The sequence below is a fragment of the Camelus bactrianus genome, chromosome 9 (genome assembly GCF_048773025.1).
Source record: "Camelus bactrianus isolate YW-2024 breed Bactrian camel chromosome 9, ASM4877302v1, whole genome shotgun sequence".
Classification (NCBI taxonomy): Eukaryota; Metazoa; Chordata; class Mammalia; order Artiodactyla; family Camelidae; genus Camelus; species Camelus bactrianus.
Window position 1 is genome coordinate 69,814,181 of NC_133547.1, and position 13,032 is coordinate 69,827,212.

General features: G+C 47.2%; 1 protein-coding gene across 3 annotated transcripts in view; it reads right to left on the bottom strand.

The window, feature by feature from the left end:
* Nucleotides 1-1,243: 1,243 nt before the first annotated feature.
* The window catches only part of CCL22 (C-C motif chemokine ligand 22), a 67,667-nt gene continuing 55,878 nt past the window's right edge, over nt 1,244-13,032 (bottom strand). For 2 of the 3 annotated variants that reach the window (XM_074370686.1, XM_074370687.1), the window contains 3 exons: nt 6,922-7,022; nt 5,619-5,742; nt 1,244-2,999 (listed from right to left, as the gene is read on the bottom strand). In XM_074370686.1, coding sequence (XP_074226787.1) covers nt 2,915-2,999; nt 5,619-5,742; nt 6,922-6,994 — 282 coding nt within the window. In that variant the 5' untranslated portion in view covers nt 6,995-7,022 and the 3' untranslated portion in view covers nt 1,244-2,914. The remainder of the gene's footprint in view (nt 3,000-5,618; nt 5,743-6,921; nt 7,023-13,032) is intronic. The other variant, XM_074370688.1, reaches the window with a different exon arrangement.

Genomic DNA, 13,032 nt, shown 5'->3' on the forward strand with positions numbered 1-13,032 from the left:
TCTGTACCTTCTTATCTCATCAGATTCTCACCACCACATGCACTAAACGCTTTTCTTGCCCCTTATTCACTGAGGGAAAAATTGAGGTTTAGAGGGACCAAGCAACTTGCTCCAGACATACAGGCAGTGAGAGTTCCTATGTCTGTCTAAATCCTTGACATGTGCCCTTCCCAATGCTTCTCCACATGTCCCAGACAATGTTCTGGGTGTCTGGAGCTACAGCCCTGGAAATCCCACTGTGAGAGTCAGATCTGAAAGGGAGTGAAGGCCACTTATGCCAAGATGTCCATGGAATGGTGCTTACACTGACGAAATAATGAAGATGCTGTGAAGGCAGAGGAAGTCTTTTTTTTTTTTCTTTCTTTCTGTTTTGGCAGAGTGAGCTGTGTCCAGGGGTTGGCAGAGTGAGCTGTGTCCAGGAACCCCAGGGAAGCAGGCCCATTTGATGGCCCAGGGAAGTTCAGCACCAGATGAACTGGGCGCTCCCCAAACCTGCTCCCTCTTCCTCCTGGACACATGGCTTGGCTATACTTCCCAGTGTCCCTAGCAGTCAGGGTGGTCATGTGACTAAGTTCTGCCAGTGGCATGTGGGCAGAAGTGAGGAGCCCCCCATTTCCTGGCCTGGCTCAAAAATCCCTCCATGAGCCTCCATTCTCTTTCCCATCTGCTGGATGATGGAGAGGAGTCCTGGTCCTGGAGGAGGGTAGGGGCATTGAGAAGGAAGGAGCCTGGGTCTCTGAATGACCACATGGAAGGTCGCCCACAGACCAGGAATGTGCAATCAGACTTCACGTGGGAAGAAAAGAAACTTCTATGGAGTTGACAAGCCATTGAGATTTTGGAGTTGTCTGTTGTAGGAAGTAGCATTTCCTGACTAATATAGTCTCCATACCTCTGTGTCCATCTTTGAAGGTGGAAGGTTGAGGCTGAGTTATTGAATATATGAATGAATGAATGAATATGCTACTCAAAGCTCTAGACTTGAGGACCAAATGAATGATTTCATCATCTCCTCCTGACAAGTGGTACTAGGGTGGACAAATGTCTGGGGTTCCCTGCTGGCACCTGCACAGCTGCTTCCCAGGTCCTCATGTCTAGCCGGGACACCCCACCCACTCACAGGGTAGCCTTGGGCAAGCCAGCTCACATGTCACAGTCAAGGGCTTCCCCACTGGGACAGATGGGCCATGGGTCCCCTGCCCTACCTCACAAGGATGGCAAATGCCAAGGAGCAAAGCAGACACTGTTGTAGAGGATTTATTTTCCAGAAGGCCTGAGCAGCAAGGGCAGGACAGGAGCAGAGAGAGATCCCAGAACACTTGAGAGCCCTGTACATGGGCAGTGGACAGGTTAACACTTGCCAGTACCTGTGGTGGGCAAATGATCTTGGGTTCCAGGGGGAACACAAACCCTGGAAGACACTGAATTTTATGGCCAGCAAAGTCATTCCCCATGACTTGGATCTGAGTCCCTCAGTGAATCCGTAAGGTGGGTATTCTCATTCTCAGATGAGGCTCAGAGAGGTTAGATGGTCTCCTCAGGGTCACACAGCAACAATCATCCTGCTGAGTGCTGAGCTGCACCAGGCTCCCTCGAAAAGGAAAAAGCACAGGTACCTAGGGAATCTGTTGTCCCCAAGGAGAGGCAGATTAAGTCCCAAATCCCACTCCTTAGCCTGATCCCAGCCACCTGAGAAAAACCTCCATCCAAGGATCTTTCACTTAACAATACACCACTCACTGGGAGGGCCAGGAGTTCTGCCTTGTCCTCCTCCCACACATTTCCTAAAATTCTTTCATTCATCCATTTGGCCTTTTAAGCATTTTCCCTCTTCTCATATACAAATATAACTAGAGTTTGTAACACCAAGCCAAAGGCAGTCATTCACACCATAGCATAAATTTGGTTATCAGCTCTTTGGGAAAAGAGGAAGGAAAAGCGGGGGACTCTAAAGAGGTCAGACCTGGATGTTGGAGGTTGAAGGAGCAGTAAAAACTCAAGGGAAGCAAGAAGGTTAAAGAGACCCAACACACAGGTAAAATGGGAAAGAAAGGTGAATCTGGGCAAATATGAGTTTTCACAATGGACCCAGCCAGCCCCTCTCTAGATGACCTGAGTCTCTGTACTGATGTGTAAGGGCCTTTGGGGAATGGGAGAGTCATATTACTTCTATTGATTCAGTCTGCAGCCTCATGCTGAGCCCTGATTCTGAGCCAGGCCCTGTGCTCTATGCTAGAGGCTGGGAGACAAAAGTAACCCAGGGGTGGATCTTGGTCCAGCCAGTGGGGACCCAAGTCCCAAGGATTCTGGGCATACTATGAACAGGGCTGTTAAGAGGGAGCAGAGGTCCAGGGGAAGTCTAAAAATTGAAACTCAATTACCAGCTGCTTAGGCTAAGTGATGCCTGGAGGGCTGGTGGAGTCGGACATGTTCAGGTGATGGGGAGAAATTCTGGGTGTCAGGAGCAGCCCAGAAAAAGAGCCAGAAGTAGAAATGTATGACGTGGGTTTGGAGAACAGGGAGTCAGGTCCAACATGCATGAAGGGAAGTGAGACAGGGCTGGAGATAGGGATAAGACCCAGATCTGGAGGGCAGGGGTGCCAGGCTCAAGAGCTCCAACCTTAGCCTGGGCAGTGGGGAGCCATGGAAGGATTTTGAGCAGAGGAGTGACTGCCCAAGACTGTGGATCCTCTGGCTAAGGTGGGGCAGAAAATGGGATGGAAGGGTAAGAGGGGAGATGTGAGTGACAGTTGGAGGCTTGACTGCGGGTGACAGCTACAGGGATGGAGATCAGGGATCGCTGAGAGTCATTGGCACAGGCTTGTGTCGAGGAGCAGCTGTAACAGCAGGGAGGTAGGGCTCCATGAGTCTTCCTGAAGGAGCCAAGGCCACGGTCATCAGGGCAGGGCCTGCCTCATTTGTCCAGCCTGTGGAGAATCTTCTTCACCCAGGGGAGTCTGGGGTCAGCACAGATCTCTCGGTCCCTCACGGTTAGCAAACTGGAAGGTGGAGACACCAGGGAGACAATAAGGCAGTATTAGCATGCAACAAGAATGCCACATCCTGCCACAGAAGCTTAGCATTTATGAGTCACCTGCTGTATGCAGAGATGCCCACTATATAGAGTGGTTCAAGATTTATGAGCCACCTGCTATATGCAAATACATTTCTTAAGAAGGAGAAGGGAAGATGAGCTGCAAGGACCTCCCAGACCCTCAGCCCCAGCCCTGAGTGCCAGGTCAGGCTAAAGAACAGAATACCCAAAGGTCTCGTAATCATTGCTGACATTGCCTCGGGAGAGAGTAGTAGGTAGTGGCCAAGAGCATAAACTTTGGAGCCAGCCTATCTGGGTTAAAATTCTAGCTCTACCACTTGTTAGCCAGTGCCTTAACTTCTCTGAGCCTCAGTTTCTAATCTGTAAAATGGGCATGATAACTGTGGTCCAACCTCATAGGAATCCGATGAAGATTAGATGAGTTAATATAAACTGGAGTACTCAAAGCAGTGCATAGTAGACAGTAGGTGCTACATCATTATGCCAGGAGCTGGCCTGAACTTTATTTTTTAATAAATATTTACTTACAAATTCTGATTACTCTTGTTTAAAAAATCTGTCTGTTTGTTTGTTTGTTTTGAGGGGGAGGTAATTAGGTTTATTTATTTTTAGGGAAGGCACTGGGGATTGAATCCAGGACCTCATGCATGCTAAGCATTCTCCCACTTGAGCTATACCTTCCTCCGGCCTGAACTTTTAACGTTGATTTTCTCAATAAATCCTCACAATAACCCTATGAGCCCCTATTATTCTACCCATTTCATAGCTGAGGAACGTTGAGACCCAACGAGGTAAAGCAACTTGCCCAAGCGCCAGAGCTGCTGACTCATCGTGCTCGTTGTGAACTGGGCTCTCTGGAGAAAGTGCCTTCAGAGGGCATCTCCATTCTGGCCCCTCTGGGAGACCCGATGAGCTTGTGTTGAGGAGGGAAGAGGTGAGCACTGGCCCAAGAGCACATGGCAGTTGTGGGCTAAGGCTTCCACTTTTGTGCTGCCTGCTGCAAACATCAGGCCAGGCCCCTGGGGCGCTCTGCTTCAGCTAAAGCTGGCCGGTGGTCAGACATCATCCAGCCCTGGATTCCTTTCCTGCCTCTCAAGAGCTTGTCTGTGGGGACTGGGACTTCCTGGCTCCCCTTATCCCCCACTCCCCAATATGCACCTCCCCTGGACAACAAATGAACAGAAAGAACAAAGAAGACAGCAAAGCAATGTAGATCTTAGCCACAAAGACAGACTGCCCTGGCTGCTGTGTGACACTAAACAAGGCTCAGCCCCTCTCTGGGCCTTGATCTTCCCATTCCTCAAACCACATCCAGCTCAAAACTCTAATAATCACAGGTGTACTGTCTGTTATCGGGCATCTGTTTTACGCCAGGCACTGAGCATTACATCTTCCACTTACTATCATTGTGCCCTGTGATGCTTAAGGGGCCCCATAACCTCTCTGTGCCCATTTCCTCACCTGTAAGAAGGGGATGGTAACAGTACCTACCACATAGGGTTGTTTGAAAGATTAAATGGATTAATATTTATAAAGTGATTGTAACCGTGCCTAGCACTTAGCGAGCACTACACAAGTATGATAAACAAAAATAAATGAAAGTGATCACTTCCATTATACTGACGGGGAAACTGAGGCTTAGCACTGAAGTAACCAGAACCCTGGAAGGGCTTCCCACTTCAGCCTTCTTATTCACCCACAGACTACTCTGAGGGATGGAAGATGAGTGAGGAGGAGGAAGATGAGAAGATCATGGAGCCCCAAAGTGGGTCATGAGTCCCGAAGCCCAAACACCCGCAGCGTGCAATGCGGCAGGCAGCGGGCTCTGCGGAGCCGGAGCAGCAGCCGGAGGGGCTGCCCCAGAAAGGCAGGCCTCAGGTGTCCAGCCAGGGACGGGTGCAGGCACAGGCTCCAGGCCAGGGAAAAGGAAGCAAAGAAGCTGAGAGAAAGCAGCAAAGGAAAAAAGGATCTTAGGGAAAAGCCCTGAACAAGGACCCGGGAATCCTGGTTCCAGCCTGGGCAACCCTGAGAAATATGAGCTACCCCTAGCCTGTTCCATCTGTAAAATGGAAATAATCACATCTTCTTGGAGGACTGTCATGAGAATTAAAAAGTCATATTCATAAGAGTGGCTGGCCTGGAGAAAGCTCTCAGTATCAGCCCTGAATATTCTCCTGGTAAGAATGGGCTGCCTCAGATAACTAACTCCCAGGGCACTGGGGAGGATCCAAGATGCTTCCTACTGCCCATACCTGAACCCCACACTCTGTCCCTCAGTACTACCGATCTCTCCATGCCCACATGGAGTGGCACCCTCTGCATCCTCAGAACCTGGCACATAGTAGGCACCTGATAATATCTGTTGAATGATCACATGATTTTTTTCTTGGTACACCCATGGCTAGGCTGAGCCGTCTATTCCAGCCAAGTGCTCCTAGCTGGCCTCTGGACGCCTAGCTGCATTCCTCCATCCCTGGGTCCACCACACCCATAGGCACCCGAGCCCTCCTGGGCCATACCCATTAGGCTCTCCAAGGCCTTGCCTCCCCAGCTCCCTACTCACACCACGCCAGGCCTCCGGCAGGAGTCCGAAGTCCAGTAGTAATATTTCACCACACGCGGGGGCAGGGGGTGACGGATGTAGTCCCGGCAGCAGATGCTATCCTCCACGTTGGCAGCATAGGGGCCTGGGGAAGAGCGGTGTGCAGAGGAGTCACAGGCCGGTCTCCCTCGGCCTAAGGTCTGACCCAGCTTTTCTGTTCTCATGTGGAAGGTGTGTGTCCAGAGGATTCTGAGCCATCAAATTCCCCACTCTTGGGGCTTCTGAGAAGCCACTAAGGGCCCAAAGTCTACTTTCTGCCTTGGTCAGCTTAAGGGAGAGGAATTCAGAACAACCGTGCATCAGCAATGCCCTACGCCTCTAGATGGGACCCACAGGCTCTGAAAATGAAGGAGCCTTAGAACCTTGCCATTCAAGGTGAGGCCCGTGCGCCAGCACCACCAGCACCACCTTGTCAGAAAAGCCCGGGGCCCAGTCCCAGTCCTGTTGAATCAGATACACAGTTTGAACAGATCCCTAGGTAATCCACTTCAGCTCACATCTACCCTAACCCCCTTCAAGGTACAAATGGTGAGGCTGAGGTCCAGAGAGCGGGGAGGACTTGCCCAGAGTCATACAGCATGATCATGGAGAGTCAGGACAAGGACTCAGGCAGAGCAGTCACGCAGGTGCAGGTACGAGTCTCATCCTGCCTTGAGTCACCTAGCATCTCTGAGACTCAATTCCCTCCTTGGACCCAGGGGACAATAATAGTACTCTACGGAGCCTTTGATGCAGAGAAAGCACTCAGGAACCCAAATAACTGAGCAATTATTGTTCCGAACTGCCTGACTCTCAGCCCAGTGCTTATTCCATTACCCAATACAGGGCAGAAGGGTGTACGCTGGAATGGAAAAGAGAAGTCAGGAACCCAGTGTTGAGGGCAGGTTCTGGAGGAAAAATGTGGTGATGACAGGGCAGGAACAGCTTTCCAAGGGGGTCTCCCTCACCCCTGCTCCTGCCTACCCCAGCTGGCCCCCTTCAGTGGCTCCTTCTCCACACCCCAAGAGCCCTATGCTTGAGTTCTGGGCCAAGCCCACCGCAACCCATAACCCAGCTGAGACAGATCTTAGACTCCAAGCCTTCAAGATGACCCATTTAACAGATGCATAAACTGAAGCCCAGAGAAGCAATGGGACTAGCCCAAGAGCCAGCAGTAGTTTGGGGTCTTCTGCTCTCCGTTCAGTGCTCTACCCACCACATAAGGAAGATATTCCAGTGTCTGACCTTCACCTCTGCAGAGAGCCCTCCCTCATCCCAACCTCACCTGCCTCTGTTGCTTGAAGGATCATAGCAAGGAGGATGAGGGCAGCCAGGAGTGGGGTCTGCAGGCTGGCCATGGTCCTGTTCTGTGTGTAGCCCAGGTGTCTACAATCATCAAAGGACAGGAAGGTCTGGTATTTAAGTGCCTGCTACACCCACAAGTCTCAGACACTCTTAGTCACTGGTGAGGCTAGAATCTCTGACATTCACATTATGAAAGAAGAACTCCCACTTCCTCCAAAGAGAAGGAAATTCTCTGTGGCCAGGAATCACTCAGAGGGGACCCCCACCCTAACTGCCCCTCTGGGTCCCAAGAGACTTGCAAAATCCCCCTTGAGCTGAGTCTCTGGGTGACCTGTGCTCCCCAGGGTCTGCTGGCTATGTGGCCTTGGCCATGTCACTGGATGTCTCTGGGACTCAGTTTGCCCAGCTAGAAATGAGGCAGATGGTTTCACGGTCCCACCTATTTACCCCAGTGGTTGTTTGTAAATCAAGTGAGAATGTGGACAGGAGCTAAACAGCCCCAAACCCTCACCTGGAACTGAGGCCCATCTTGTACCCTTGGTGACCTTCATCACTGATCTGGGTCCAGAGAGAGATGCCTACAGATCCACCGGGTTAGTTTCTCTGCCCCAGCACCAGCGTCTCCCAGGGCTTCTCACAAAGTCTCAACTTGAGCTAGCGCGTGGTCCACTCAACAGCTGCAAACAGCTCCCACACAATTCCATCTTGCCTATTCTTCCTTCCCAGCTGTCTCCCCTCTTCCTCACCCACCCTTTCTCAGTCTACCACCATGTCCTCCCATTCTACTTCTTAAATCTCTCTCGGGTCTGTCCCCTGATTTCTATCCCCACTGTCCCTGCCTGATCCAGGACACTTCCACGCAGGCTCAGACACTGGCCCTCATTCCCCTGTCCATCCTGCGGTGGCTGGAGTGAGTGGCCCGGATTCAAAGCTGCACACTCCTCTCCCCTGCTTCAAAAACCCTGCTGTGACCCCTTGAATCCAGGCTCCTGATTATGGCCTCCAAGGCCTCCTTTCCAAACATGACCACCCTCACCGCCCCTGCACTGGTCTCCCTCCCCTGAGGACGCACACCGCACCCCTCGTAGTTCCTCAAAGAGGTCCACGGCCTGTCCCTGGCTATGAGTGCCCTTTCCACTTCCCTACCACGTAAACTCCTACTCATGCATCAAGAGCCATTGGAAATATCACCCTGTAGGTAAGCACACTCCCTCAGGACTTCAAAATTCTCCGTGACCTAGAATGTGGACCTGAGTAGACTAAGTCAAGTTATCTTTCTCAGACTCCTCCCAGAAGCCAAACTCCAAGCTCGTGGAAGTCAGGGGTCTCCCATCTATTTGTCTTGGTATTCCCAGTGTCTACCAAGAGGGGGGTATCTGGTGGGTGCTCAGCACACATCTAACAGAGGAGGAAATCCAGGGTCAGAGAAAGTGGGGACTTGCCAGTAAGTGGCCAAGCCATCCTGGAGTTCAAGACTAAGCACTCCATTTGTAAAGGAAGCCATCCACTCACTTATTCATTCATTCAACAACTATTTATTGAGCCCTTGGTAAACAGAATAATGACCCTCCCCAAATAAAGATGTCACATCCTAATTCCCAAAACTTGTGAATATGTGACCTTACGTGGTAAAAAATGACTGCAGACGTGTTTAAGTTAAGGATCTTAAAACAGGGAGACTTCCTGAATTATCTGGATGGACCTAATGCAATCAAAGGGTCATTATAAGTGGGGGGGGCAGTGAGTGGGTCAGACTCAGACAGGAGATAGGATGACAGAAGCAGAGTCCAAGTGACACGAGACTATAAGCCTAGGAATGCAGGCAGCCTCAAGAAGGTGGAAAAGGCAAGGAAATTGATTCTCCCCCACAACGTCCAGAAAGAACACAGCCCTGCCCACACCTCGATTTTAGTCCATTGGGACTGATTTAGGACTTCTGACCTCCTGAACTGTAAGATAATAAATTGGTGTGGTTTTAAGCCACCAAGTCATTTGTTACAGCAGCAGGAGGAGAATTATACAAGCACCTGCCATGTGCCAAGTACACCGCCAGGATCTGGGGACACAGCAGTGAACAGGTCCCTGCTCTTGTGGAGTTTACCTTGGAGACAGACAGTAAAAAGGCAAAAAAAAAAAAAAAAAAAAACCAAAAAACCCAAACAAGGTACTTTCAGGATGCAGTGAGTGCCATGGAAAACGAAACAGAGAAAAACAGACAGTGACTATAGGGAAGCAGGTTTGAGTAGTCAGGAAAGGCCTCTATGAAGGGTGACATGCAACGTGAAATTTGGAAAATACTAAGGAATCTGCCAGGAGGAAAGGGCAAGTGCAGAGGGTAAGAGGGCTGAGCAACCGGGGCAGAGCGGGTGGGCGAGCAGGGGAAGCCAGTTGGGAGAGCAGGCAGGGCCAGGCAGGGCCTGTTCAGCGGCAATTCCTCTGAGCTTCCTGATAGGTGTGCATCAAAAGTGCACAGCATCATTTTGGAAGAGCTCTTATCAAAAGGCATTACCCAAAGCCAGAAGGACAAATACTACGTGGTTTTACTTCTGTGAGGTTCCTAGAGGAGTCAAATTCATAGAGACAGAAAGTAGAATGGTGGCTGCCAGGGGCTGGAGAGAGGAGAGAATGGGGAGTTACTGTTTAACGAATACAGAGTTTCAGTTTGGGAGGATGGAAAGGTTCCGGGGATGGATGGTGATAATGGCTGCACAACAATGTGAATATATTTAATGCCACTAAACTGTACACTTAAAAATGGTTAAAATGGTAAATTTTATGTTATGTATATTTTACCAATTAAAAAAAATTTTAAAGCACATCATATGTCATCAGGGAAATGCAAATTAAAACAACAAGGAGATACCACTACATAACTAAGAGGATGGCCAAAATCTGAAACACTGACACTAGATGCTGGTGAGGATGTGAAGCAACAGAAATTCCCATTCATTACTGGTGGAATGCAAAATGGTACAGCCACTTTGGAAGACAGTTTGGAGGCTTCTTACAAAACTAAGCATGTTTTTACCATATGATCCAGTAATCACACTCCGTGGTATTTACCCAAAGGAGTTGAAAACTTATATTCTCACAAAAGCCTACATTATAGCAGCTTTATTCATAATTGCCAAAACTTAGAAGCAACCAAGATGTCCTTTGGTAGGTGAATGAATAAACTGTGGTACATTCAGACAATGGAATTATCATTCATTGCTAAAAAGAAAATGCTATCAAGCCATGAAAAGACACGTAGGACTTGTAAATGCATTTTACTAAGTGAAAGAAACCAAGCTGAAAAGGCTACATACTGTATGACTCCAACTAGATGATGTTCTGGAAAAGGCAAAACCATGGAGACAGTAAAAAAGATCAGTGGTTGCCAGGAGTTGCTGGGAAGGAGATGAACAGGCAAAGCAGAGAGGATTTTTAGGGCAGTGAAAATACTCTGTATGGTAACATGATGATGGGCACATGTCATTATATTTTCATCCAAACCCACACACTACACAATACGGTGAGAGAGAAAACCATAATGTAAACAATGGACTTTGGGTGATTATGATGTGTCAAAACAGGTTCATCAATTGTCACAAATGCACTCGGGTGGGGGTGTTAACCACAGGGAGGCCAAGTGGAGGGGCAGGGAGCATATGGGCAATCTCTGTACCTTCCTCTTGACTTTGCTGTGAACCTAAAACTGCTCTAAAAAAATTAAGCCTTTGGGGAGAAAAATAAAGGGTGCTACCCAGAAACTAATCATGTCTCTAGTCCTGACTTCCAGTTTACAAGAAATACAGGGGCTAGAGAGGAAGATGAACGACCCCATGAGAAAACAGACAACCGCAGAAGGTGGGGCCTTCCAGACCTCCCACAAGGCAACTATCCCAGGATCAACAAATAGTCAATGTTGCTTGTTTTTTTTAAAGATGTAGATTAGGGACATTTAAAAGAGATTTAAGAGACATAACAGCAAATTATGGGCAATATGTAGACTTTGACTGAATCCTAGTTTTAAAAAACAGCTATAGGAGACCTTTTGGGGAATTTAAGTATTAAATGATATTAGGGCTTTATTGTTTATTTCTTTAGGTATAATATTCTTCAAAGGTATGTAGGAGAATGTCCTTGTTTTAAGAGATGCACCTGAAGTATTTAGGGGTGAAGTTCATGATGATCCTACTTTCAAAGCGTTCAGGTTCAGGGGGAAAAAATACATATGTGTGTGTGTGTGTCTATATATAGATGTGTGTGTATATAGACACAGATATAATGTGTATGCATATGCATGTATGCATTGTGTATATACTTGTATGTATTGCACATATGTATATGTATGTGCGTGTGTGTACATGTGTATGTGAGTGCATGTGTGCTGTATACATGTGCGTGTATGTATGCACCTCTGTATAGTGTGCACTGATGTACATGTATGTGAATGTGTGTGTGTAGGTGCATATTACATCCCAGAGAGAGAAAGGGAGAGACAAAGCAAACATGGCAGGATGTTAACAATGTTGCAGCGAGGTGGTGGATATGCTGTTTTCTTTCCTGAACATTTAAAATGTTTCATAACATGGAATAAAGACAGTCTCTTCAGCAAATGGTGTTGGGAAAACTGGACAGCAGCATGTAAATCAGTGAAGCTAGAACACTCCCTTACACCATATACAAAAATCAACTCAAAATGGATCAAAGACTTAAACATAAGACAAGATACAATAAACCTCCTAGAGGAAAACATGGGCAAAACATTATCTGACATACATTTCAAAAATTTTCTCCTAGAAGAAATAAAAGCAAGAATAAACAAATGGGACCTAATGAAACTTACAAGCTTCTGCACAGCAAAGGAAACCAGAAGTAAAACAAGAAGACAACCTACTGAATGGGAGAAAATTTTTGCAAATGAAACCGACAAAGGCTTGATCTCCAGAATATATAAGCAGCTCATACAACTCAATAAGAAAAAAATTAACAACCCAATCCAAAAATGGGCAGAAGACCTAAACAAGCAATTCTCCAAGGAAGACATACAAATGATCAAAAGGCACATGAAAAAATGCTCAATATCACTAATTATCAGAGAAATGCAAATCAAAACTACAATGAGGTATCACCTCACACCAGTCAGAATGGCCGTCATTCAAAAATCCACAAATGACAAATGCTGGAGAGGCTGTGGAGAAAGGGGAACCCTCCTACACTGCTGGTGGGAATGCAGTATGGTGCAGCCACTATGGAAAACAGTGTGGAGATTCCTCAAAAGACTAGGAATAGACTTACCATATGACCCAGGAATCCCACTCCTGGGCTTGTATCCAGAAGGAACCCTACTTCAGGATGACACCTGCACCCCAATGTTCATAGCAGCACTATTTACAATAGCCAAAACATGGAAACAGCCTAAATGTCCATTAACAGGTTACTGGATAAAGAAGATGTGGTATATTCATACAATGGAATACTACTCAGTCATAAAAACCGACAACATAATGCCATTTGCAGCAACATGGATGCTCCTGGAGAATGTCATTCTAAGTCAAGTAAGCCAGAAAGAGAAAGAAAAATACCATATGAGATCGCTCATATGTGGAATCTAAAAAACAAAAACAAAAACAAACAAACAAAAACAAAGCGTAAATACAGGACAGAAATAGACTCATAGACAGAGAATACAGACTTGTGGTTGCCAGGGGGGTGGAGGGTGGGAAGGGATAGACTGGGATTTCAAAATTGTAGAATAGATAAACAAGATTATACTGTATAGCACAGGGAAATATACACAAAATGTTATGATAAATCACAGAGAAAAAAAGTGACAATGAGTGTGTATATGTCCATGAATGACTGAAAAATTGTGCTGAACACTGGAATTTGACACAACATTGTAAAATGATTATAAATCAATAAAAAATGTTAAAAAAATTAAAAAATAAAATGTTTCATAACAAAAACAGGAAAAGAAGAAATATTTTTAAAATGTGGAAGTCATCTTGTGGAAAATGGGCTGTCACCAGAGGACTGTGAGTGAGAGACAGAGAACTGGTCTGATGGCTCTTCACCTGAACTTGGGGTTTTCTTACATGGGGCC